The following is a 26,700-nucleotide window of genomic DNA, read 5'->3' on the forward strand; positions in this document are numbered from 1 at the left end:
TCCGCCCTAGTTACTCACGTCAGTTTGCTCCCAGCCAATCCCCGCCTCACCATGCTACCCGCGCCGGGTCTGTCCAGCCAATCAGAATAAAGACTGCATTCCAGAGTCCTCTCTCTGTCCCGCGCAACATGGCGGAGAATTTAAACGTTGTGCGTGGTGAGTGACCCGATTAGAGTACGAGGGTGATAATCACGGGGTGAATGAGCTGCAGGAGTAGCTGCTGGGCGGTGACAGCTGCCGGAGGTTGTGTGTGGTGGTTCGGGGTGACAGCAGTGAGGGCAGGGGCAGGCTTATAAGTATGGGGCTGAGGGGACGAATGAGTTTCAGGGTTTCAGTCATTGTCTCTACTGCCTGGATACTGTCACCTTCACACTGCAATGCCACATCGTTACTGATGCTGTATTATACTCCAGAGCTGCAGTCACTATGTACATACATTACTGATCCTGAGTTACATGCTGTATTATACCCCAGAGCTGCACTCACTAATCTGCTGGTGCAGTCACTGTGTACATACATTACATTACTGATCCTGAGTTACACCCTGTATTATACTCCAGAGCTGCACTCACTATTCTGCTGGTGCAGTCACTGTGTACATACATTACAGATCCTGAGATACATCCTGTATGATACCCCAGAGCTGCACTCACTAATCTGCTGGTGCAGTCACTGTGTACATACATTACATTACTGATCCTGAGTTACACCCTGTATTATACTCCAGAGCTGCACTCACTATTCTGCTGGTGCAGTCACTGTGTACATACATTACATTACTGATCCTGAGATACATCCTGTATTATACCCCAGAGCTGCACTCACTAATCTGCTGGTGCAGTCACTGTGTACATACATTACATTACTGATCCTGAGTTACACCCTGTATTATACTCCAGAGCTGCACTCACTATTCTGCTGGTGCAGTCACTGTGTACATACATTACTGATCCTGTATTATACTCCAGAGCTGCACTCACTATTCTGCTGGTGCAGTCACTGTGTGCATACATTACTGATCCTTAGTTATATCCTGTATTATACCCCAGAGCTGCACTCGCTATTCTGCTGGTGCAATCACTGTGTACATACATTATTACTGATCCTGTACTGATCCTGAGTTACATCCTGTATTATACCTCAGAGCTGCACTCACTATTCTGCTGGTGCAATCACTGTGTACATACATTATATTACTGATCCTGAGTTACATCCCATATTATACCCCAGAGCTGCAGTCACTGTGTGCATACATTACTGATCCTAAGTTACATCCTGTATCATACCTCAGAGCTGCACTCACTATTCTGCTGGTGCAATCACTGTGTACATACATTACATTACTGATCCTGAGTTACATCCTATATCTCTTTTATTATAAAAATATCAAAAACACAATACATAAGACAGACAAAAACAACATTCCAGAAATCAAAAACCACGATACATGAACTAAAATAAACCACACCGACATACAAAAAAAAAACTTGTGCAAATATGCTAGCTTACGACAGTCCATCTCTGAAGGACATAGTGCAGTGTCTCCAGGCTTTGCAGCCTGAGGGACCCCCAGCAGGAACCTCCAAAAAAAAAAAACAAAACAAACAAAAATCCATTCCTTCACATTCAACCCCATTCACACCTTCACTCATGTTCCCATTCATTCCTGTATACTGGATTTAAAACAGGAAAGTAAACACTTTTTCTGGCCCACTGCCTTAAACAGAAAAAACAGCCATCTTGGCAGACCCTCAACTACTTCCCCTCAACACAGCAAGAAACCACCCCCCTTTTCCCTTTTTTTTTTTTTTTTTTTTTTTTTTTTTTTTTTTTTTTTTTTCTTCATTTTATTTTTTTTTTTTTTCCCACCACCCACACCACAGGTCCACAAGTTCGTAGCCTTTTCCATACCTAGGTCCATGAAAGTTTATGGCCTCAGAAAAAAAAACAGCACCTCAGGGTCCAGGAAAGTTTATGGCCCGTATCTACATTTCCTTATATATTTCCCATGGTCCTTGGTGTAGTTCCCAGGCCATCTCCTTCTGATCTTCGGCCCTTGATTTCTCAGGGTCCATTCCAGGGTCCAAACTTCCCCCCTCCCTCCCGCAAGAAACCCCCTTCCCCCTTTCCTAACTATAATATATACATTTTTTTAAAAGCACCATCCTAGCGACATACATACAATACTGCATACATGTACAGATACACAAAAAGCACATACTACACTTGTTATACACCTAAGATACGACCTGCTATAACCATTGATAATATTACCCAAACAATAAGTATTAACCACATTTCCAAAAACCTTGCCACAGGCCCAAGTTTGGTGCCTGCAAGCCCAATATCCATTAAATTTCATGCTTCCAAAACAAAAAGCTAAAGTGACATGCACCAGCCCAACACCAGGAAAGGAGTTCTGGAGGCCCCATCCCTCACTAACACATTCACCCTGTCCCTCAACAACTAAGACTGTCCCTACTTCTGTCCCTAAAAAAAACTGTCCCTACCTGCCCCTACTCTACCTAACTTATCATAACTAACTCTCTATCTGTCCCTCAGTGCCTGTCCCTATCTGCCCCTAATTCTGTCCCTAACACCCAGTGAAACTTATGCTATCCCTACCCTCATTCACACGGAGCTAGCTCTCCCTTGAGTGCGTTTCTAAAAGGAGAGGCCCCTCCAAAGCCAAGAGGCCTTCCTCACACCCAACCTTTCGAACTCCAAAGAACGGACCTTCACCAGGTCACCCAAGATGTTTCCTACCACCTCATCCCTCGGAAGGGTTTTTTTCCGCGTCGAAACTAGGCACCGTGCATTCCAAGTGTAGAACCTAACCACTACACTGACTAGGAATAAAGTGCACGGGTCCCGGCCACCCAGGGATCTGAACGCTCCATAGGCCCACTCAGCGTAGGAGAGGGACGCCAGCCGCGGCCAACGTATGGAAGCACCCACCCTGTTGTAAACCTCTGCATTAAAGGGACAATGAAGCAGGAAGTGCTCCATGCTTTCCAGCACGTCGCCACACTCCTCACGGGGACAACCCCGATCATCGGATTTCCTGCACTTCAAGTTATCCTTTACATACAGCCTCCCGTGGAAGCAGCGCTAGGTCAAGTCCCAAAACTTCATGGGGATCCGCTTAGAATTTAAAAGCCCCAGCCCGACCTCCAGATCCCGGCCTGGGCAATCCTTAAGGGCCAGGGGCTTCTGGAAATGTGTCAACAGGACCCTCCTGTCAAGGCATTGCCTCGACATGGTCCTGATTTCCCACATTCCCAGACCCCACCGGCGGATCACCTTCAGAACCGGGGTAGCGTAAGCCGGGAGATGCCCATGAGGTGTGCGTAGGTCCTTCACCTGCCCTCCTGTCTCCCATTCCTGGAAGAAAGGCCAAAGCCAACCCTTGCAGGAGACTACCCACGGAGGAGCCCTCTCTAGCCAGAGGTTGGAGATGTTAGTCTTAAGAAAGGTGTTTACTAGAAACACCACCGGGTTGACCATACCCAACCCACCTAGTCTCCTCGTACGGTATGTAACCTCCCTCTTGATTAGGTTAAGCCTATTCCCCCATAACAATTGGAAGAACAGGCTATAGACCCGTGTCCAGAGAGGTTCCGGCAAGATGCACACACTGCCCAGGTATATTAATAAAGGTAGCAGAAAGCCTTTAGCCAGGGCAACCCTTTCCCTCAGGGTTAAAGACCAACCCTTCCATTGGTCCACCTTTTGGGCGGCGATCTTAAGTCTGCCCTCCCAATTTTGCTGGGGGTAATCCCCGGGGCCAAATTCGATGCCTAGAATTTTGGCGGTGGCCTGGGGCCCTGGAAGGGTGTCCGGGAGATCAAACCTGGGATCTCCCCCTCCCAGCCAGAGACTTTCACACTTATCCCGGTTGATCATGGACCCGGATGCCTCCGAGTAGCGCACTACCTCCGACATGACCCAATCCGCCTCCCTTCTCGAGGACACAAAAGGGAAACATCATCGGCATACGCCACCACCCTCAGAGAGGACCCAGAGCCCGCCTGGTCCATCCCGACTCCCGCCAACGGTCCACGATCTACCCTCCTTAGGAAGGGATCGATCGCGAACACGTATAAAAGCGGGCTCAGCGGACAGCCCTGACGGACCCCAGAACCCACCTCAAAAGGGCGACCTGACCAACAGTTTACCAGCGGAAAAGTCTCAGCCCCTTGGTACAAGATCTCTAACCATTTTACAAACCTCCCAGGCAGACCATACCTGAAAAGGACGGACCAGAGGTACTCGTGGTTGACCCGGTCAAAGGCTTTCGCTTGATCTAATGACAGCAAGTACCCCCTCCAGTGACCTGCCCTACCCTGCTCCACTGCCTCTCGGACACCGAGCACAGCACTAAAAGAACTGCGGCCCGGAACAGAGCAATGCTGGGCCCCTGAAAGGAGCCGGGGTGCAAACTTCAGCCGATTAAACAGCACCTTGGCCAGAACCTTCCGGTCCGTATCGAGAAGCGCTATGGGACGCCAATTCTCGATACGGGACGGATCCTTACCCTTTGACAGAATAATGAGGGCTGACTTCCTCATTGAGTCGGGAAGAGTGCCCGAGGAGAGACACTCATTAAATACCCCTGTCAAGAGGGGGACCAAGGAGTCCCTAAAAGTCTTATAGAACTCGGATGTTAAGCCATCCGGACCTGGCGATTTCTTGGGCCGAAGCCCATCAATGGCCAGTCTCACTTCCTCTTCCCTGATTTCCTCTGCCAAAACACCAAGAGAGGGATCACCCCCTGGCTCAGGGACGGTTTCAGCCAGGAAAGCCGACATCCTGTCCCGATCCAGATCCTTCTTTTCCAAGAGGTGTGAGTAGAAGGATCTGACCACCTCCAGGATCCCTGATTTGGATCTGTTCAGGGACCCCGTACTGTCGATCAGTCCTGTCACCATCTTACAATTCACTGACATCTTACAGTTTCTGTAAGGGTCGGGTGAGCGGTACTTCCCGAAGTCCCTCTCAAAAACTAAAGATGTGTGTCTATCATACTGACACCTCTTGAGCAAAGATTTCACTCTGGAGATTTCCTCACGGTCACCTCCAGTCGAGACAAGCTGCTCGAGTTTCCTCCCCAGGGCCTGGTACAAGCGGTTCCTGTTCAGACTCCTGAGGCTCGAGAGCTGACGGAAGAACCCCGCCACCCGCTTTTTGAAGATCTCCCACCACTCTGACTTACTACTACAGAGATCCAACAGCGGTACCTGGCTCTGAAGAAAGTCCTCGAAGGATTGTCTCACCTCCGCTTCTTCCAGCAGGGACGAATTGAGCTTCCACAGCCCTCTTCCCATCCGATGAGTCTCTGCAACATTCAGAGAAAAGAAAATTAGACAGTGATCGGAGAACTCCACCTCAACGGCGGACACAGCAGAAAAGATGGCGTCCTCCTTCAAAAAAAACCTGTCTATTCTAGACCTACAGCTACCCCTATGGTAGGTGAAACCTCCGTGACCTGGGGTGTGCCGGATGTGGACATCCACCAGGCGAGCTTCGCTGGCTATGCTATTCAACGCGACGCTATCATAAGCCAGGCGATCTCCGGGACCCCCCCCCGGTCACGGGACCTCGTAATGGTGTTGAAGTCCCCACCGAAGACCACCTGCCGGCTCGTAAAAAGAAAGGGCTTGATCCTCAGGAAGAGACATTTGCGGTCCCACTTGGACTGCGGGCCGTAGATGTTGATGAGCCGGAGCTCTTGTCCCCTCATGAAGACATCTAGGATCAGGCACCTCCCCATTTCCAACTCAGTAACCCGTCGGCATTCAACAGCTGCAGTCTTAAAAAGGACTGCCACCCCGCTATACGGCTCGGCAGCAAGAGACCAGTATGAGGGCCCGCACCTCCACTCCCTCCGTGCTTTATAGATGGCCCCCATGTCTGTTAGTCTGGTCTCTTGCAAGAATAAAATTTCTGCCTCAATCCGGGAGAAAAAATCAAAGGCCGTGAAGCGAGCCGCATCTGACTTTATGCTGGCAACATTAATAGATGCCAGCGTCAACGGGGCGAGTTCCGCCATCATGGGTGATCAAGCTGGATGGCCAACTTCTTACCACTGCTATCACCTCCACCTGGGGAGGGGTCGGACACCTTCCTTTTCAGGGAAGCTCCCGTTGTGTCCATCCCACCCCCCCGGTGTCCTCGCCCCCGGGTTCCAGGTCTGTCCCCCCCCCCCCCCCCAGGAGGAACACTGCCCCCTGAGGGACGGACCCCACCATCCCCCGAAGGACCCTCTGGTGGTACCCCCGGCCCAGCATCCTCGTCTTGCGGCCCATCATCCGAGCCTCCGAGGACGCTGAACCGGTTGGAGAGATCAATCAGAGGGGGGTCAGCGGGCCCTTCCGTGCGCACCCTGGTGGTCGGGGGCGGGGGAGATTTTGAAGGCTTGCCAGCCTTCTTCCCCCCCGATTTGTTACGATTGGCACGTTTACTTTTGCCACCCGCTGCTGTAGGCTGCTCCTGGACCTCCTCATCAACACTTTCATACTGTGAGGACCCGTCCGAGTCAGCCGCTTTATCCTCCCTCTCCATCCTCCTGATCTCCTCTCTCACCACACTCTCCCTCAGAGGCTTTTGCCACGGGCCTGGAGGGAGGAGCAGGCATCGACCCGGTTGCCCGAGACTTCACCTGCCCCCCACCCCCATGGCGTTTTTCTTGCCTCCGCACATACGCGGGGCCCCTCACCTTGGCATTGCCCCTCACCTTGGCATTGCCCTTCCTCACCGGTCCCTCAGCCCCTTCCCATCCGCCACCACCTGCCACAGCTGCAGGAGCGCCGCCAGAGGTTTCTCCCTCACGGACTCCTCCCGCCGGGCCTGCAGCGGCATTAGAAAAGGAGCGAGGGCAGCGGCTGAGAGGGTGACCTAGGTCACCACACAAGTGACACCGAATGTCTTTACACGAGGCGGCCAGATGACCTACCCCACCACACAAGGCACATTTCTGTACCTTGCAGCTAGCGCTGAAGTGAGTGGGGTCGCCGCACTTGTGGCAGACCTTCGGTTGCCCCTGGTAGAAGACCAGGATCCTGTCCCTTCCCAGGAACGCCGAGGAAGGGATGTGGGTGACCGTGCCGCCGGAAACCTTCAGTTTAACCATGAAGGTCCAGCCCCCCCGACCAGATGCCGAATTCGTCCCTGTTCTTTTTGGGGACCTCGGTGACTTCCCCGTAACGGGAAAGCCACGTCATAATGTCCACGCAGGCAAGTGACTCGTTACAAGTGACCACGGTCACTCGCTTGACGGAATTTTGGCGAGACACCGCTTGCGCAACGAAGTCTCGCCATCCGGGCTCTTCCCGCACCAGCTCATAGTTAGACCAGAAGAGCTCAAGCCCCTCTGGCCGCACAAAGCTGACGTCGAAGAAGCGGGACGCCGAAGGATGTATCAGGGCAAAGATGTCATTCGCCCCGAAGCCCATCTTAAGGAGGAGCTCCACCACCTTGCTCCTAGGTGGACAAGCTTCACTGCCCCCCCACCTAAGACGGACCACATTCCTCCTTTGCGGCCCCTGCCCGGCTGTGGGGAGAGACCAAACAGTCCCTCCCTCCCTTTGGTTTTGGAAGGCAGCAAGGCCGTGTCTCTCTATCCAGAAAGACAAGTCCACTGTCCTCCCCTCTACCACTATCGACCTTTTCTCCTTTTTTGAGGGCCTCCAGGAAACGGTGGTGCAAAGCGCCGTCCCTGGAGCCCGGAGGCGAGGAGACCCCCCCCAGGACCACCCCGAGGACCACCCCGACCCCCAGCCGCGGCCCCCGCATAACTATGTTGGGGTCTTGCGGCCAGGGGGGCAGACGGGCCAGCCCTCCCACCACTACCACCACTTGTGCCAGCACCCTCATTCGTCCTCCCACTCACTCTCCCATTCACTCTTTTATTATTTGCATTCACTCCAGCACACTCACCCACATTCACAGTAGCACTCACTCCCTCATCCATGTCACTCATATCACCATTCACTTCAGCAAAGATCTCCTCAAATATGTCCACTCCGCTTTCATACTCACTCTCACTCGCACAATTGGTGAACATAGCAACATTATTTACATTTTTTACATTTTTAACATTTCCCGAACCAGTGTAGTTCCTCTCTTTGCCTGCTGGGGGCCCTGAGCTCTCTTGCTGGGAGCTACTCCAGCTCCTGTCCAGGAGCGCCGCTGCCCCTTTAAATGCCTCAGTGCTGATGACATCATGCACTCTGCCCTGGCTGGGCCTAGGAGCAACAGCAGCTCCTGGTTTCAGCTCCATTTTTTTTTTTTTCTTTTGCTGAGTTTTGTTTACTCTGGGCAGGGACGGCCACTGGCACCGCTCCCTGCTCTGCACTTTTCTTCACCCCCGCCGCCGGCTTGCCAGGGAGCGCCAGAGTCCCCGCACCCTCAGATGAAGGTAGGCGGGCCGGGGGCCCTGACAACTCCCCGCCAGCTTTTGGGGGCAGCACAGCATTACTTGGAAGGGTGGGTGGGACAGAGGGCAGCGGGCCCGCAGCGGCCACTCCCCCCGCCGGTCGCAGCCACCCCAGGCAGAGCCGCGGCCCCCTGCGAGGCCACGGCCCCCCGGGTGACGTGAGCACAGCGGGCGGAGTCGCGACCGCTGAGGCCATGCCCCCCCCGCCAGTCACAGCCACCACGGGCAGAGCAGCGACCCCTTGCGAGGCCATGCCCCCCCCGGGCGACGCAGACGCAGCGGGTGGGACGACGGCAGAGGAGGACATGCCCCCCCCCCCCCGCACGCCACAGCCTTTGCAGGCCGGGCAACACTCGGGGAGGCCACGCCCCCCTCACGGACCACCGCTGCCACCCCATGCCCACCACTTGAGACAGGCAAGGCCGGCCACTCCCCCTCGTCGCCCAGCGCCCTTTTTGGGTCGACGTGCCGGAGACCCCGCTCTCGCCACAGGCGCCGACATGGGAGCGACCAGCACTTTGCACCGCCTCAGCTGCTGCTTGATGTTCTGTTCGCCCTTCCTAGGCTTCTGGACCCCCACTAGCGATCCAGACTTAGCGGATCCGTACGTGGGGGGTCCAGAAGCCCCAGCACTCGCCGCCGGAGGTGCGGCCCTGGCTGTACCAACTCTACCTGGTGCCAGGCCAGCCCCCCCTGCCACCGAGGGCTGAGCCTGGACACCACCACCAACACCACAACCAGCACCGACCTCCATGTCGCTGCCCTGGTCTGAACTGTCACCAGATGCGACAGTCAGGTCACAACAGTCATCTCTCTCCTCGCTCCCTCGCTGCGGACCCACCACAGGGCCCGAGCCGGGGTGGGTAGCGGGTTCCACACAGCGGGACAGAGGGGCCCCGGGAAGAGGAGCAAAAACCAGTTGTTCCTCCACACCTTCCGAGGCCTTACGCCTGCGCCTCCTGTTTCTCCTCTTCCCGGTTGCCTCATCCTCCGGGCAGACTTCATACCCAAACAACAGCGTGCCAAACCGTGCTGGGGATTCAGTCTGCCGTACTTGTTTAAGGATGAGGCAGCCCCCCTCAGAACTACTCCCGCTCCCTCCATCCTCCCCCTCGCTCCCGCTTTCCTCCGCGTTACTGGAGTCCAGTGGGAGGGCCACCTGCTCGGGGGCTATCCCGCTGCATGTTACCTGACTCACGCTGGTGTCCGCCAGGTCTTCAGGTGGAGGTGGCCCGGATGTGGTGTGGGCGCCATCTTGCTCTTCCTCCTCCTCGCTTTCCTCCACCTGGATGGGGACTCCTGACCCCCCAGGAGACCCACCGGCCATGGCCCTGAACCGGTCCTCGTTTTGAAGCTTTTCCTGGAAGGGGCCGCTGCCGGCCATGATGGTACTTCGCCGGTCCTCCAGGGCCCGAATCTCCCCTTTCAGAAGCTTGACCGTGGCGGTGACCTCCGCTCTCTTTGAGGCAGGGAGCCTGTTTTTACTGATGACCCGGGCTCCCTCCAACTCCCCCCAGAGTCTCCTGAGCTGCTTGCCGGCCTCCTCGTACTCGGAGAGGTGGGCATGAATGCGGGAGGCGTAGGTGGTAGCTGGCTCTCCCGCAACCTTGGAGCCCCAGATGTTAAGGGGGGGCCCTGCCTCACCTCTGCCGGCTGCTGCACCTCCGGGGGAAGGGCCCGCCACAGCCATCACTTCGGGGGTCCCGGACCCTGGAGCCTTGCGGCCCCCTGGGGTCCGCTTTTTCCCCATCCCTGGGACTGGCTGACTGTGCCTTGGGCCTCCTGGTGGTGGATGAGGCCCCCCACCCCCAGCTGGCTTGCCGGAGGGTGGGAGCCAGGGGCACAGCCCCGGCGCTCAGTCCCAGGTAGAGTCCTCTTTCCTGGGAAGGGGGCAGATGGAAAGTCCTTGCAGGAAAAAAAACCTCCCTTCCCAGGAGCTTAGCAAAATCCCAGCCTGCAGACGCTCAGCTGCGACGCTCCTCCTCTTCCTGGGCGTGTCCAGAGCTGCAGTCACTGTGTACATGCATCACGTTACTGATCCTGTATTATACTCCAGAGCTGCACTCACTATTCTGCTGGTGCAGTCACTGTGTGCATACATTACTGATCCTTAGTTATATCCTGTATTATACCCCAGAGCTGCACTCGCTATTCTGCTGGTGCAATCACTGTGTACATACATTATTACTGATCCTGTACTGATCCTGAGTTACATCCTGTATTATACCTCAGAGCTGCACTCACTATTCTGCTGGTGCAATCACTGTGTACATACATTATATTACTGATCCTGAGTTACATCCCACATTATACCCCAGAGCTGCAGTCACTGTGTGCATACATTACTGATCCTAAGTTACATCCTGTATCATACCTCAGAGCTGCACTCACTATTCTGCTGGTGCAATCACTGTGTACATATATTACATTACTGATCCTGAGTTACATCCTGTATTATACCCCAGAGCTGCACTCGCTGTTCTGCTGGTGCAATCACTGTGTACATGCATTATTACTGATCCTGAGTTACATCCTGTATTATACCTCAGAGCTGCACTCACTATTCTGCTGGTGCAGTCACTGTGTACATACGTTACATTACTGATCCTGAGTTGCATCCTGTATTATACTCCAGAGCTGCACTCACTATTCTGCTGGTGCAGTCACTGTGTACATACATTACTGATCCTGTATTGTACCCCAGAGCTGCACTCACTCTTCTGCTGATGCAGTCACTGTGTACATACATTACATTACTGATCCTGAGTTACATCCTGTATTATACCCCCTAGAGCTGCACTCACTATTCTGCTGGTGCAGTCACTGTGTACATACATTACTGATCCTGAGTTACATCCTGTATTATACCCCAGAGCTGCACTCGCTATTCTGCTGGAGCAGTCACTGTGTACATACATTACATTACTGTCCTGTACTGATCCTGAGTTGCATCCTGTATTATACCCCAGAGCTGCAGTCACTGTGTACATACATTACTGATACTGAGTTACATCCTGTATTATACTCCAGAGCTGCACTCACTATTCTGCTGGTGTAGTTACTGTGTACATACATTACATTACTGATCCTGAGTTACATCCTGTATCTCTTTTATTATAAAAATGCAAAACAAAGCTTACAGACAAACTCAATAAAAAATATTATTCATAACCCCAAATGTCCAGCAGAAAAATGAATTTCATTATTACCCCCAGCAAGGGAAGAGACCTCAAGTTATATCCTTTTTTCCCTTTCCATGTACCTTTTTTTTTTCCCCTCATACACTCATACCCACGCATTCACACCTAGAAAACACAAAACTCGGCCAACTGCGCTAAAAAGTAAATAGGCCACCTGGCCAACTTAATTATATATCCTTATATAATACACACACACACACACACATATACACACACACCTATACATACACATATATGTATATTATTTATTATTATTATTATTATTATTATAATTTTTTTTTTTATATATATATATATATATATATTTTTTTCTCCTCTCCTAAACTAAACCACCACCATTCCCCGAAAGGTCCCACGAAAGTTTGAGACCTAACACACCAGTCCCATGAGAGTTTGTGGCCTTTCTCATGCAGCAAGGTCCATAAAAGTTTATGGCCTTTATTTTTCATCATCTTGGCATCCTGCCGTCCATTCTCCAAAACCCATCCCCCCTTTCCCCAAGAAACCCTCCACCCCACCTAAACTAAATCCCCCTACACGCACCATAGTACATACAACATATATATATACAACCTTATAATAACATGTTAATTCTAACATACTTATCAATAATAATCAGTATGCACCTTAACCATGACCAAAGAACAGGCCCAAGTTCAATGCTTGCAAGCCCTATACCCGGGATACCAATTACAAAACAAAAATCTATAAGTGAGGGTTACAGCCCACCACCAGGAACTGGAGACCGTAGAGGCTCTAACCCTAATCTACTGCACATCACCCTGACTCTCCCTAACAAAAGAGAAAAACCTGTCCCTATAGCCCTACCAATCTCTCCCTACCTGACCCTCACTACCAACCTAATACTAACTACCTGTCCCTAAAGACTGTCCCTACACATCTATCTGACCCTACAAAATAAAGATAAAAGGATAAAAAAAAAAAAAAAAACTAACTCAACCCTATCACATGCACACAGAACCTAACTCTCCCTAGGGCACATTAAAGGAGAAACCCCTGCATAGAATAGAGGCCCTCCCTGCACCCAGCCTCTCAAACTCCAGAGAGCGCTCTTTTGCCAGGTCACCCAGGATGTTCCTAATCACCTCTTCCCTGGGGAGGACTTTCCGCTGAGTAGACACCGTGCATTCCCCGTGTAGAACCTAGTTACTAAACTAACTAAGAAAACAGTGCCCCGATCTCGGCCACCAAGGGACCGGAATGCCCCATAGGCCCACTCCGCATAGGAAAGGCCTGCCAGCCTGGGCCTGCCAATGGATGCACCTACCCCGTTGTAGACCTCTGTATTAAAGGGACACTGAAGGAGGAAGTGCTCAATGCCTTCAAGCATACCGCCACACTCCTTGCGGGGACAATCCCGGTCATCGGAGCTCCTGCACTTCAGGTTGTCCCTTAGGGTACCGTTACACCTAGCGATGCACCAGCGATCCCGACTAGCGATATGACGCGGTCAGGATCGCTGGTACATCGCTAAGTGGTCGCTAGTGAGCTGCCACTCAGGCAGATCTCACTAGCGACATCGCTGGGGATGGGGATCACTACTTACCTGTCAGACGCGGCGATCCTGCGTCCTCCCGCCCGGTTCCACACGTCGCTCGTCGTCACAGCAGGAAGCTGACGACGAGAAATGATCCAGCAGCTTCTCGCGCGATCAGCGATAACCAGTGGGGGAGCCAGTCGGAGGTAAGTGTCACATGCAGCGATATCGCTAGCAATATCGCTGCAACGCCACAAAATCGGTGACTTTACAGCGATATTGCTAGCGATATCGCAGTGTGTAACGGGGGCTTTACATGTAGCTTCCCATGGAAGCAGCGCCAAGCCAAGTCCCAAAACTTCAAGGGGATCCGCTTAGAGTTCAATAACCCGAGCTCCAGATCCCGGCTTGGGCAATCCCTGTGCGCCAGGGGCTTCTGAAAGTGGGTCAACAGGACCCTATTGTCAAGAAACCTTCTCGACATGATCCTGATCTCCCACACTCCCAGACCCTACCGATGGATCACCTTCAGAACCGGGGTAACATAAGCCGGAAGATGCCTATGAGGCGTTCAAAGGTCCTTCACCTGCCCTCCTGTCTCCCATTCCTGGAAGAAAGGCCGAAACCACCCCCTAGAGGAGAATACCCACGGAGTAGCCCTCTCTAACCAGAGGTTGGCGATGTTTGCCTAAAGAAAGGTGTTTACTAGAAACACCACTGGGTTGACCATACCCAACCCTCCTAGTCTCGTGCGGTTCGTGACCTCCCTCTTGATTAGGTTCATCCTATTTCCCCATAATAATTGGAAAAACAGGCTGTAGACCCGTGTCCAAAGAAGCTCTGGCAAGATGCAGACGGTGCCCAGATATATAAGCAAAGGAAGCAAATAGCCCTTGGCAAGATTAACCCTTTCCCTTAGGGTCAAAGACCAACCCTTCCACTGATCCACCTTCTGGGCGGCAATCTTAAGTCTGCCCTCCCAGTTTTGCTGGGGATAGTCCCCCGGGCCGAAACTGATGCCTAATATTTTTGCTGTGGCCTGAGGCCCTGGAAGGGTGTCCGGGAGATCAAAACTTGGATCTCCCCCTCCCACCCAGAGACTCTCACACTTGTCCCGGTTGATCATGGACCCGGATGCCACCGAGTAGCGTTCAATCCGCTATCAGACATCACCCAATCCGCCTCCTCTCTCGGATACAAAAAGAAAAACGTCGTCAGCGTACGCCACTACCCTCAAGGCGGCCTCTGACTCCGCCTGGTCCATCCTGACTCCCACCAACGGTCCGCGCTCCACCCTCCTTAAAAGGGGGTCAATCGCGAACATATATAACAGTGGGTTCAGAGGACAGCCCTGGCGGACACCATTGTATAAAATTCTCAAGCAATCAACAAACCTCCCAGGCAGACCATACCTCAGAAGGACGGACCAGAGGTACTCATGGTTAACCCTGTCAAAGGCCTTCGCCTGGTCTAAGGACAGCAAGTACCCCTTCCAGTGACCTGCTCCACTGCCTCTCGGACACCGAGCACAGCTCTGAATGTGCTGCGGCCTGGAATAGAGCAGTGCTGGGCCCCCGAAAGGAGCCGGGGCGCAAACTTCACCAACCGATTAAAAAGCACCTTTGCCAGAACCTTTCTGTCCGTATTGAGAAGCGCTATGGGACGCCAATTCTCAATATGGGACGAGTCTTTACCCTTTGACAGGATAATCAGGGCTGACTTCCTCATTGAACTGGGCAGAATGTCCAAGGAGAGGCACTCATTAAACACCTCAGTCAAGAGGGGGGACCAAAGAGTCCCTAAAAGTCTTATAGAAATCGGATGTTAAGCTATCCGGACCGGGCGACTTTTTGGGCCGGAGCCCATCAATCGCTCGTCTCACTTCCTCTTCCCTGATTGCTTCTGCCAAAACATGAAGAGAGGGGTCATCCCCCGGCTCAGGGATGGTTTCAGCCAGGAAAGCCGACATCTCATCCCGATCAGGATCCCTCCTCCCCAAGAGGTGGGAGTAGAAGGATCTGACCACCTCCAGGATCCCTGATTTGGATCTGTTCAGGGATCCCGTACTGTCGATCAGTCCTGTCACCAGCTTACAATTCACTGACAACCTGCAGTTTCTGTAAGGGTCGGGCGAGCAGTACCTCCCGAAATCCCTCTCAAAAACCAAGGATGTGTGCCTATCGTACTGGCACCCCTTGAGCAAGGTCTTCACCCTGGAGATTTCCTCTCTGTCCCCTCCAGTCGAGACGAGCTGCTCGAGTTTCCTCCCCAGCTGCCGATACAAGCGGTACCTGTTCAGGCTCCTGACGCTCGAGAGCTGACGGAAGAACCTTGCGACCCTTCTTTTGAAGATCTCCCACCACTCAGATTTACTGCTACAAAGACCCAAGAGAGGTACCTGACTCTGAAGAAATTCCTCAAAGGCCTGTCTTCCGCTTCTTCCAGAAGGGGCAAATTCAGCTTCCATAGGCCTCACCCCATGCAGGGAGTCTGTGTAACATTCAAAGTAAAGAAAATTAGACAGTAATCGGAGAACTCCACCTCAACAGCGGACACTGCACAAGAGACGGCTTCCTCCTTTTAAAAAAAAAACAAACTATCTATCCTAGACCTACTGCTTCCCCTATAAAAGGTGAAACCCCAGTGACCTGGGGTGTGCCGGATGTGGACATCCACCAGGCGAGCTTCGCTTACTATGCTATTCAAGGCTACGCTATCATAAGTCAGCTGGTCTCCGGGGCCTCCCCTATCACGGAGTCTGGTTACAGTATTAAAATCCCCACCGAAGACCAACTGCCGGCTCGTAAAAACATAGGGCTTGATCCTCAGGAAGAGACATTTACGGTCCCACTTGGATTGCGGGCCATAGATATTGATGAGCCAAAGCTCCTGTCCCCTCAAGAAGACGTCAAAGACCAAACATCTCCCTATTTCTACCACGATCACCCGTCTGCATTCCACCTCCGCCGTCTTAAAAAGGACCGCTACCCTGCTCGCCCACAAGAGACCAGTATGAGGGCCCACTCCTCCACTCCCTCTTTGCTTTGTGGTTGGACCCCAGGTCTGTTAGTCTGGTCTCCTGCAAAAATAAAATATCAGCCCGGGTGAAAAAAAATCAAAGGCCGTAAATCTAGCCATATCCGACTTTATGCTGGCGACATTAATCGACGCCAGAGTCAACGGGGTAGGTTCCGCCATCACGGGTGATTGAGTTAGATGGCCTGTTTTTTTAACCGTACTCCCCCTCTGAGGAGGATCCCGACTCACCCCTCCTCTTTAAAGACACAGAGGTGTCCATATCCTCCTTTACCGCAGTGGACACCTCCTTCCCAGACCTAGTCTCCTCGCCCCTGGACCCCGAGGTAGTCCCCCCCCCCCATCCCCCGGAGGTTGGACCTCGCCACTCTCTGATGGCACCCCAGATGTTGCGTTCGGTCCCTCACCCCCGACACAGCAGAGTCATCGAGGGCTTGAAACCGATTGGAGAGGGGGATCAGAGGAGAGCCGGTGAGCCCTTCCATAGGCACCTTAGCGGTCAGGAGGGGGGCTTAGATTTTTTTGCCTTGTTCTTCCTCTTCCTCCGACTCTTACCGGTACGATTGTCACCCGGTTTTTAGGCTGCTCCACCACCTCTTCATCCAGACTTTCATACTGGGAAGAGTTATCAGAAGCAGCCACCTCCTCCCTCTCCATCCTCCGTATCTCCTCGCTCATCGCCTTCTCCCCCAGGGCCTCAGAGGCTTCTGTCGCTTCCAGGGTGGGGACTGTCATCACCCCAGTTGCCTGAGGCTTACCCTGCCCCTGTCCTTATGGCGCGTCATCTGTTGCCACTGGTGGGCAGATGTACTAGCCTCGCCTTTCCTCACTGACCCTTCAGTTCCCCTCACGCCTCCACCCTCAGCCACAGCAGAAGTTGCACCACCGGGGAACCCCCCCTTGACTCCCCCCTGCCGGGCCAGAGATGGTGCTGGAAAAGGAACGGGGGCAGCGGCTATACGGGTGACCTAGGTCACCACACAGGTGACACCTAATGTCACCACAGGCCGAGGCAAGATGGCCTACCCCGCCACACAAGGCACACTTCTGCACCGTGCAGCCTGCACTGAAGTGGCGGGGATTCCCGCACCTGTGGAAGACCTTTGGTTGTCCTTGGTAGAAGATCTGGATTCTGTCTCTCCCCAGAAATGCTGAGGAGGGGATGTGAGTGACCGTACCTACTGAAACCTTCAACTTTACCATGAATGTCCAGCCCCCTGACCAAATGCCAAACTCGTCCCTATTTTTCTTAGGGACGTCCGTGACTTCCCCATAACGGTAAAGCCACATCATGATGTTGACCCCAGAGTGACTCGTTACTTGTCAGAACGGTCACCCTCTTTACGCTATTTTGGCGAGACACCACCTGTACAGCAAAGTCTCGCCAGCCGGGCTCTCCCTTTGCCAGTTCAAAATTCGACCAGAAAAGCTCTAAGCCCTCTGGCTGAACAAAACGGACATCGAAGAAGGAGGTGCCAAACGGATGAATCAGGGCAAAGATGTCCGTCGCCCTGAAGTCCATCTTCAGAAGGAGCTCCACAACCCTCGCCCTTGGGGGGCATGCTTCACTGCCCCTCCACCGAAGACGGACCACATTCCGCCTGGCCACCCCCTGCCCGGCTGTCGGGAGGGACCAAACCGTTTCCCCCTCCCTTTTATCTTGGAAGGCAGCCAGGCTGTACCTATCCAGCCAAAAGGCCAAGTCCACCGCTCTGTCCTCTACTTCGATCGTCCGTTCTCCCTTTTTGAGGGCCTCCAGGAAATGGCGCCGCAAGACGCTATCCCCGAGGTCCAGAGGCGAGGACACCCTCGTCCAGACCCTGAGGCCCCAGTCACCACCCCCGAATAACTCCGAGGACCGGTGGCCTGGGGAGGGCAGATGGACCAGCCCCCTCCTCTCACTACCATCAGACACCCCATTCACACTTGCCACTTTAGACACACTGCCACTCGCATCCTCAACCACAGACACTTCCATACCCGCACCCTCCTCATCCACTCCATTAGTCACCCCACTCTCACTCACATGCACACTGGGGTCAATATCATCTTGCCTCACTTTTTGGGAATTTTCAGGTTTTTCTGCTTCTCCACTGCTACGGCCACCTACTGGTGGCATCTTCCCTGCTGGGGGGTTCTGCACACACAGTGCTGCTGTCAGTCATGCTGCCATAGGTTTTAGCAGCACTGCACCCACAACTTGTACAGAACTTCCTCCATCACTGGCAGGGAGGAAGCCAGGAGCAGTCCCGCCTCCAGCTCCGTCCTGCGTAGTTGCCATCGCCCCTACCTCAGGTAAGCCCCCAGACTCGGGACCCCGCCAGGCAAACGCCCTTGCTGCTGTCTGCTGCAGTCTCTGCTTCATTGTTGATCACATGTAAGACCGTTTTTTTTTCTTTTGCTTGAGAAGCCACGCCCCCAGCCTTCAGCTGCACAGCCACCCAAAGCCGCACCCACATGGGCAGCGGGTGCCGAGGAGGCCACGCCCACCGGAACTGACCCAACCCTGGCGGTACCAGTCTCCCGGGGCACAGCGCCCCCCACCATCACACCCTGGGCCACAAACAGCCTGGCCACAGCAACGCCGGCCCCAGGCTACCCCACTTCCCCTCAGCGTCCACCGGCGGCGGGGCCCCCAGCCCCGACTTCACCGCAGACCCCGCCAGGGGAGCCGACTCCACCATTTTCTTTTTCTGAGCCGGCTCTGCCGGAGTCGCAGGCCCCTTCACTTTACTAGGTGCCTGGGTCCACAGAAGTGATCCAGCTTTAACGGATCCGTAAGTGGGGGACCCAGACACCCCAGCGCTCACCGCCGGAGATGCGGTCCCGGTTGTCACTCTCTTGCCCACTGGGCCGCCCTCTGCACCATGATCCATATCAGACACACCACTGCCCCCTCCGTTACCACAAACAGAGGCAGCGCCCTGCGTGTCATGGCCTGTAATCTCCCCGCTCCCTTGCTGCGGACCCACAACAGAGCCGGGATGGGTAGCGGGTGCCGCACAGTGGGACCAGGGGGCCCCAGAGAGGAGGATATACACAATTTTTGCACAACAGATGATTTCTTCTTTACCTTCTTCTTAGCCTTTCTCTTCGTCCCCCTCCTGGTTGCCTCGTCATCGCAGATCTCCTCCCCGAACCTCAGCTCGTTAAAACAGATCAGGGACTCGATCTGCTGCATGACGAGGCAGCCCCCCTCACTGCTGCTACCACCATCCTCTTCCTCCCCCTTCGCTCCCGTTGCCCTCTGAAGGGCCAGAATCTGACGGGAGACCCACTTGCTCGGGGGCTATCCCACTATGCGACGCCTGGAGATCTCTTACCAGGCCACCAGGCGGAGTGCAGGGCACGATCTCCTCACATTCCTGCTCCTCATCTTCCTCCACCGCCTGGCCGGAGCTCCGTGGCCCCTCCGGAGCCCCACCGGTCATGGCTCTGAACCGGTAGTCGTTTTCCAGCTTCTCGCGGAAGGGCCCGCTGCCAGCCAAGATCTCGCACCTCCAGCTTTCCAGGTCTTGAATGGATTTTTTTATCTTCCTGACCGCGGCGGATAGCTCAGCCTTCTTATTGCCGGAGGCCCTGTCCGACCTCTCCTGAGCTACCCTCAACTCCCCCCAGAGGGATCTTAGCTTCCTTGAGGCATCCTCATACTCGCAGAGGTGCGCATGGGTGCGAGAACCATACACCACGGCAGATTCTTTCGCCACCTTGGTGCCCCAATTAAGGGGAACCGCTTCAGCACCCCTGCTCGTACTTGGCCTACCTCCGGGGGAAGGAGCGGCCGTGGCCTCAGGGGTCCTACAGGTCCTCATGCTGGATCCCTTGCTTGGAACTTCTTGGCCAGATTTTGTGACCCTAGCCGGATTGGGAGTCCTCCCACCCCCCGCCGGCTTGGACCAGGAGGTGGAAGTTGGGGGGCCAGCCCGGAAGGCCAGTCCCAGAATGAGCCTTCTTTCCTGGCAAGGGGGCAGACAAAAAGTCCTGGATGAAAAACTTTACCTCCCTTCCCAGGAGCTCTCTCTAGGCACCACACACACCGAGCACACGGCAAGCTCCGCCTCTTCTTGCATGATACTCCAGAGCTGCACTCACTATTCTGCTAGTGCAGTCACTGTGTACATACGTTACTGATCCTGAGTTACATCCTGTATTCTACTCCAGAGTTGCACTCACTATTCTGCTGGTGGAGTCACTGTGTACATACATTACATTACTGATCCTGTACTGATTCTGAGTTACATCCTGTATTATACTCCAGAGCTGCACTCACTATTCTGCTGGTGCAGTCACTGTGTACAAACATTCATTACTGATCCTGAATTACATCCTGTATTATACCCCAGAGCTGCACTCACTATTCTGCTGGTCCAGTCACCATGTAGCCTCTTAGTAACATTTTCAGGAGAAAACCAGAGGCTGTGAAGTGTAAAACAAATGCAGCATTATCTGTCTCGTAGTGACATACTTCTGGCTCCATTTCAGTTCTCCCTGCCTGGCGCCGCACTCTGAGCTTTAGTGGACCCAGAGTCTCTGCTTGTGATGTCACTTCTGCTTTTGGCCCAAATCTCGTGCATGTGCTGCTCTTTTGTCCAGTGAATATGCAGCACCCTCCTATGTTCTGCCCCGATACTCAGCCTTGTACTGTGCATCCAGTAAACAAAGCATTAGTATTACATCTGCATAATTTAGGCCAAAGACAGAGCTGATGTCACACTGCACACTTTTTGTCACCACTGTTCTAGTGGATCTGTCAGTTGCTCAAAAAATAGTTAGTTTGTAAACATCCCCAAGTTCCCTAGAATCTGCTTTTTTTTTTTTTTTTTTTTTTTTTCTGAATTATATTGCGTCACTTTATTGTAGAACTATTCACATTTGTCTGTTTTGGAGCGCAGTATGTGAAATTTCTGCTTGAAGTGCAACTGGGCGTTTCTTCTGAGTCTTCTCAGGGGACTTGCGCTGTCACCGCTCCCTCCCAGATGCTGCCAAGCACAGCTCGGCAGCTAATAAAGCTGTCTTGTGCACTACCGAAATGTTATTGGCAGCGTCTGGGAGGGATGTAAGCACACGCCCCAAAAGAAGACTGAATAAACACCCAGCTGCACTACAAGCAGAGAATTCACATACTGCACTTCAAAATGAACTAATGTGAACATCTCAGAATAGGAGCTAGACTGCCTAAAGCAGAAAAAAATGCAAAATCTGAAAAACTCTGGAAATATTTTAAGAAAATATTTACCGTAACTCATTTTTTTTCTGGTCAAGTGACAGGTCCTCTTTTATTATCCTGCATAAAGCTGCGCCTCAGATTTTAGTGATTCCCCTATTTACACAGTGAAAAAATTGCATATGTGTCTCTACTTCCTGTGCCAGCAAGCTGCAGAAACACCCCGGGAGTCGACTTTATGCCTTGTGAGTGACTTCTGCTGTGTAGAAAGCCTTTATGACAAGTTACCAGCAGTCATAATGGAGGTGACAACAAACATGGAATAAACTGGTGCATTAGAGAAGATCCTGGTCATAATCCTTCACTGAAGGGTTTTCTTGGTGTAATGTCTCACCTTCAGTATTGTTTTTGTTTCCTTTTGCAGGAAGTTCGGTGCAATGTCTCTCCTCTGAGTCACATCTGCAGGAGCTTTGTCGGATTGAGCACGTATGTTGTACAGCTCTGGGAGTGAACCGTAAAAATATCTGTAACTTTGAGGTGGAATATCTATGCGACTACAAGAGAGTTCAGGTGGCGTATATGTATATAAAAAAAAAAATGAAATAATGTGCTCTTTTTAATCAATATCCTGCTAAAGTTACAGCATCACAACACCAATAATTTGGGAACCCTTTAGTTTATAGCCATTTACAGCAGAGTGGAGGCGGCTTCTTTCTTCTAATGGTTGACAGATCTTTGTGGCAAAGAAGTCGTTCTCTTAACTAATATTACATGCCTTATGTCAGGGGTGCACAACCTTTTTTTGGGGGGTCCAGCAGCCACATTGCCATACTTAACCAATCCTAAGAGCGGCAAACTTGTGCACAAGCCCCCCCCCCCTAAATTTGCCACAAAAAACTGAGAAAACTTATTGACTCGCGTATAAGCCTAAGGTGGAAAATGCAGCAGCTACTGGTGAATTTCAAAAATAAAAATAGATACCAATAAAAGTAAAATTAATTGAGACATCAGTAGGTTAAATGTTTTTGAATATCCATATTGAATCAGGAGCCCCGTAGCATGTAAGCCCGAAAGGGCAGGGTCCTCTCTCCCCTCTGTATCAGTCTGTCATTGTTAGTTTGTTTACTGTAAGTGATATCTGTAGTTTGTATGTAACCCCTTCTCATGTACAGCACCATGGAACCAATGGTGCTATATAAATAAATAATAATAATATGCTCCATACTGTTCATGATGGCCCCATAAGATGCTCCATACAAAATACACCTGATATAATGCTGAACAAAGGTTAATAATGCCCCCATAAGATGCTCCATAGAATAATATGCCCCATATAATGCTTCATAAAGTTTATGCCCCCAATAAGATGCTCCATAGATTATGCCCCAATAAGATGCTCCATAGAATATGCCCCCATAAGATGCTGTATATATTATGCCCCCATATGCTGCTGCTGCAAAAAATGCCATACTCTCCTCTCCTGCTCAGGATCCGGCACCTGAGATATTCACCTGTCCGCGGTCCATCGCTGCTCACCGCTGTCTGCCGCTTCCTGTGTCAGTGACTTCAGCCAGCAGAGGGCGCAGCACGCACTAACCACGTGACCGCGCCCCCTGCTGCCTAAACGTCACTGAAACAGCGGTGAGCAGCGATGGACCCCGGACAGGTGAATATCGCTATACTTACCCCCTCCTGGCGTGGTCCCTGCAGCCCTGCTTCTCCACTGTCTCCCTTCCTGCCTTCAGCAGTCATGTGATACTGCTCATTACACTCATGAATATGCGCATATTCATGAGTATAATGAGCGGTACCAGGTGACTGCTGAAGGCAGGAAGGGAGACCGTGGAGAAGCGGGGGGGCTGCAGAGACCTCGCCAGGGGGGGGGTAAGTATGATCTCTGACACCCCCGCTACCCCCAGGTATATGACTCGTCTATAACCTGAGAGGGGAACTTTCAGCCCTAAAAATGGGCTGAATCTCGGCTCATTCATGAGTATATACCTGTGACTTCACCCGCACGTATAAAATGGGCGAGAAAAAAAAACGGATGATGGGAGCTGCCCCATAGATTAACATTGGTCCGAGTGCTATGCAATTTTTTTTCGCATAGCACTTGTACCGTATTCTACGGTAGTGTGACTCCAGCCTTACTGTTTTATCTCACAGTGATGATATCTTGCATTTCAGGATGAGGAGCTGTACCTTGTGAAATGGAAAGGATACTCGGATACTGAGTGTTCATGGGAACCTCGTCATCATCTCAAGTGCTTCCATCTTCTAAAGCAGTTTCACCGTGATTTGGAGAGAGAGCTCCTCCGTAGGGCAAAGTCTCAAGGGAACACTACAAATAAAAAGGTTATTGCACGGTGTCCACGTATCCTTGATTCAAGCCTTTCTCACCATGTAGTTTTAAAGGCCAAACAGAGACAAAGGCTTCGATTGTGGGAGCAACAACTCAATGCTAAACGTGCCCACCCGGGCCTTATATTAGTAGAGAATGAAGTGGATCTGGAGGGGCCCCCAAAAGACTTCATGTACATTAATCAATATAAGGTGGGCGAAGGTGTCACCATTATACAGTCTGCTGTAGGATGCACGTGCCGGGACTGTTTTACAGATGATCGAGGTTGCTGTCCAGGAGGATTTCAGCACAAATTTGCTTACAACGAAGATGGACAGGTGAAAATCAAACCTGGCTTTCCAATTTACGAATGTAACTCTCTCTGCCGATGTGGCCCCTCCTGTCCGAACCGAGTGGTGCAAAAAGGAATTCAGTACAAGTTCTGTATCTTCAGGACCGAAGATGGCAGGGGCTGGGGGGTCCGAACCCTGGAGAAGATTCGCAAAAACAGCTTTGTTATGGAGTATGTTGGTGAGGTAAGATGCCATTGGAGGGATGACTCCACTTGGATGTCCGATCACCATGTGATTAACGATGTAGAGGGGCCTAATATTAACACATTGTATTAAAGTTAAATTACAATGTCTTGTATTAAAGAGCTGATCTAAAGAGGGTAGCGTTTCTTAGGCGAGTTTTATATGTCTATATGCATTTGTGCCATTATAAATGCTGCTGTATTGGTTTTCAGATAATCACTTCAGATGAGGCCGAACGCAGGGGACAAATCTACGACCGACAAGGGGCTACCTATCTGTTTGACCTGGACTATGTGGAAGATGTGTACACTGTGGATGCCGCACGCTATGGGAATATTTCACACTTTGTAAACCACAGTGTAAGTACTGGTGTCGGGTATGTTACAAATCCACAAAAGAACTTGTCCTTAACAGTACAGCCCCTGCCTCATGTGAAATAACACACCTTGGTGTGAGCTGCCGATGGCCATTCAAGCCTTGTACAGACTGCGCTTTCATTCAGAATTTCTTACATTAATAACTGAAAATCATATTTTATGCAAAAAAGGCATTAATTCCCTTTTTTTTTTTTTTTGACGCAACATATGTGACTTCATATGGAGCACTGGACCGCCCACAATAGTGTACATGATCAGGGTAGCAAGTCATGCTGTAATGATGGTCGCTCACTCTTTGTAATACATTTTAGTCTGTGGCCAGGTTTTACAAATGTATTTTTTACATTTCTTTTCTGGGTTTGTTGCAGTGTAAACCAAACCTCCAAGTCTACAATGTCTTTGTTGATAATCAGGATGAACGGGTGCCTCGCATTGCATTCTTTGCTACGCGTACAATACGTACTGGAGAAGAGCTTACTTTTGACTATAACATGCATGGTAAGGGTTTGTTTTTTTGTTTTTTTTCTATTAAAAGGGGTTGTCTCAATATCATTATTGGTTAAACTTGCAAAGAAGCAAGCAAGCTTTCCTCTTATTATTAATCTTCTCTGTTCTCAACAACAGTGAGTTTTAATTCCATAATTTACTGCTTATTCTCTACGATACTGAGCACTGCTGTAGTCTAGCCGCAGTGGCCAAGCAGGGGCAGTACTTACAAGGTCTTTTTAATAAAGCTTGTAAAGTGCTGATCTGAGTGTACATTGTGGCCATCGTTTGTGCTCCTCCGATTTTGCCACAGTATCAGAGAATGTATAGTTGCCCCCCCCCCCCCCCCCATGGCTCAAACTGTTAATTTTCAATAACTCGCTGCCCAAAAGCAAACTAGAGGCAGATGAGCATTTCCTCCTCAAGATGAAACGCGAGAACAACCCTGCATATAAAGACTGCATCTTCTACCTGACAACTCCATCTATAAATGCAAGTTTGAAAATTCTGCGTGCCTGTGTAGCGGTCCTTAAATGCATCCCAAAATACGGTGTGCGGCCCCTTCCACTGCAATCTGTACCGTGTCGCCAGTGCTGATGTTTGTTTGGCACTCGTAGTCATGTTTAATTAATTTTGACCATTCTGTTTTGACAGTGGATCCCGTTGATGTCGAAAGCACAAAGATGGATTCGAATTTTGGTTTAGCCGGCCTCACTGGATCCCCCAAAAAAAGGATCCGGGTCGAATGCAAATGCGGCTCAACAAAGTGCCGTAAATACCTCTTCTGAACGTAGACTGATTAACCCTTTGTGGATCAGCTTGCTCCCACAGCACTTGAATAACTGTTACCAGGGAGGAGTAGAGTGTTTACATCGCTAGTAATTATTCTGTGGGAGGGCCTCCGCCTGCACTGCCTGCCATCTCCTCCCACAAACACAATGGTGCTATATAATGTGTTTTTATCATTTAATTTTTTTTAATGTGATATTAACAGGGCTGCTTGTGCCTCCATGTTTCTCCTGGAAGTACCCGGTTCCTCACACACCTCACTCTCGTACGCAATGGGCTCAACTCTGCGTCACTCACAATAGACTATAATACTTGAATTGTCTCCGGTCCGCCATTCAATCTGCAGGGAAGTAAGCACCACGGGCGGTCCTGCTGTCTGGCAAACTTGCCGCGATTCTGTCCCTCTGTTATGAAATATTGGCTGATATATATTTTTTAGCTTATTCGGAACACTCCCCTGTTAACTTTTTTTTAACCTTTTACCTTTCTTGTATGTAAATACACTATAATGTAACCTCAGCATGGATGACTGTCTTTTATGGGGAGTTGCTTTTTAACATTTACTCAGCATTATGGTGACATCCTCTAAAAGGGATTTTAAAGGTGGAGATAGGGGGTGCTATACTGCTGATGACTAATGTTGGTGTAGAAAATCTAGGGCTAGTACTACAATAGCCAGAATGGGGGTACAATTTACTCTTTTCAGTTTCAACATTTAAAATATGTGCATAGTCTAACAAATGACTGACTTGTCCTTATGGTTATGTCAGGAATGTGGATCGGTATGGGTCCTAGTGCTTAGCCTCCACGATCCCTAAAATAAAGTGCTCTGTTAA

General features: G+C 51.4%; 1 protein-coding gene across 1 annotated transcript; it reads left to right on the forward strand.

Moving 5' to 3' along the window:
* On the forward strand, positions 1-26,383 carry SUV39H1 (SUV39H1 histone lysine methyltransferase). The gene is made up of 6 exons (XM_073541294.1): positions 1-156; positions 21,760-21,905; positions 23,523-24,212; positions 24,425-24,571; positions 24,958-25,087; positions 25,730-26,383. Exons 1-6 carry the CDS (start codon positions 129-131, stop codon positions 25,861-25,863), a joined length of 1,275 nt encoding a protein of 424 aa, XP_073397395.1. The 5' UTR covers positions 1-128; the 3' UTR covers positions 25,864-26,383.
* Positions 26,384-26,700: the final 317 nt, after the last annotated feature.

This window comes from Dendrobates tinctorius, unplaced genomic scaffold (assembly GCF_039654945.1).
Source record: "Dendrobates tinctorius isolate UK_male_01 unplaced genomic scaffold, ASM3965494v1 ptg000120l, whole genome shotgun sequence".
Taxonomy (NCBI): Eukaryota; Metazoa; Chordata; class Amphibia; order Anura; family Dendrobatidae; genus Dendrobates; species Dendrobates tinctorius.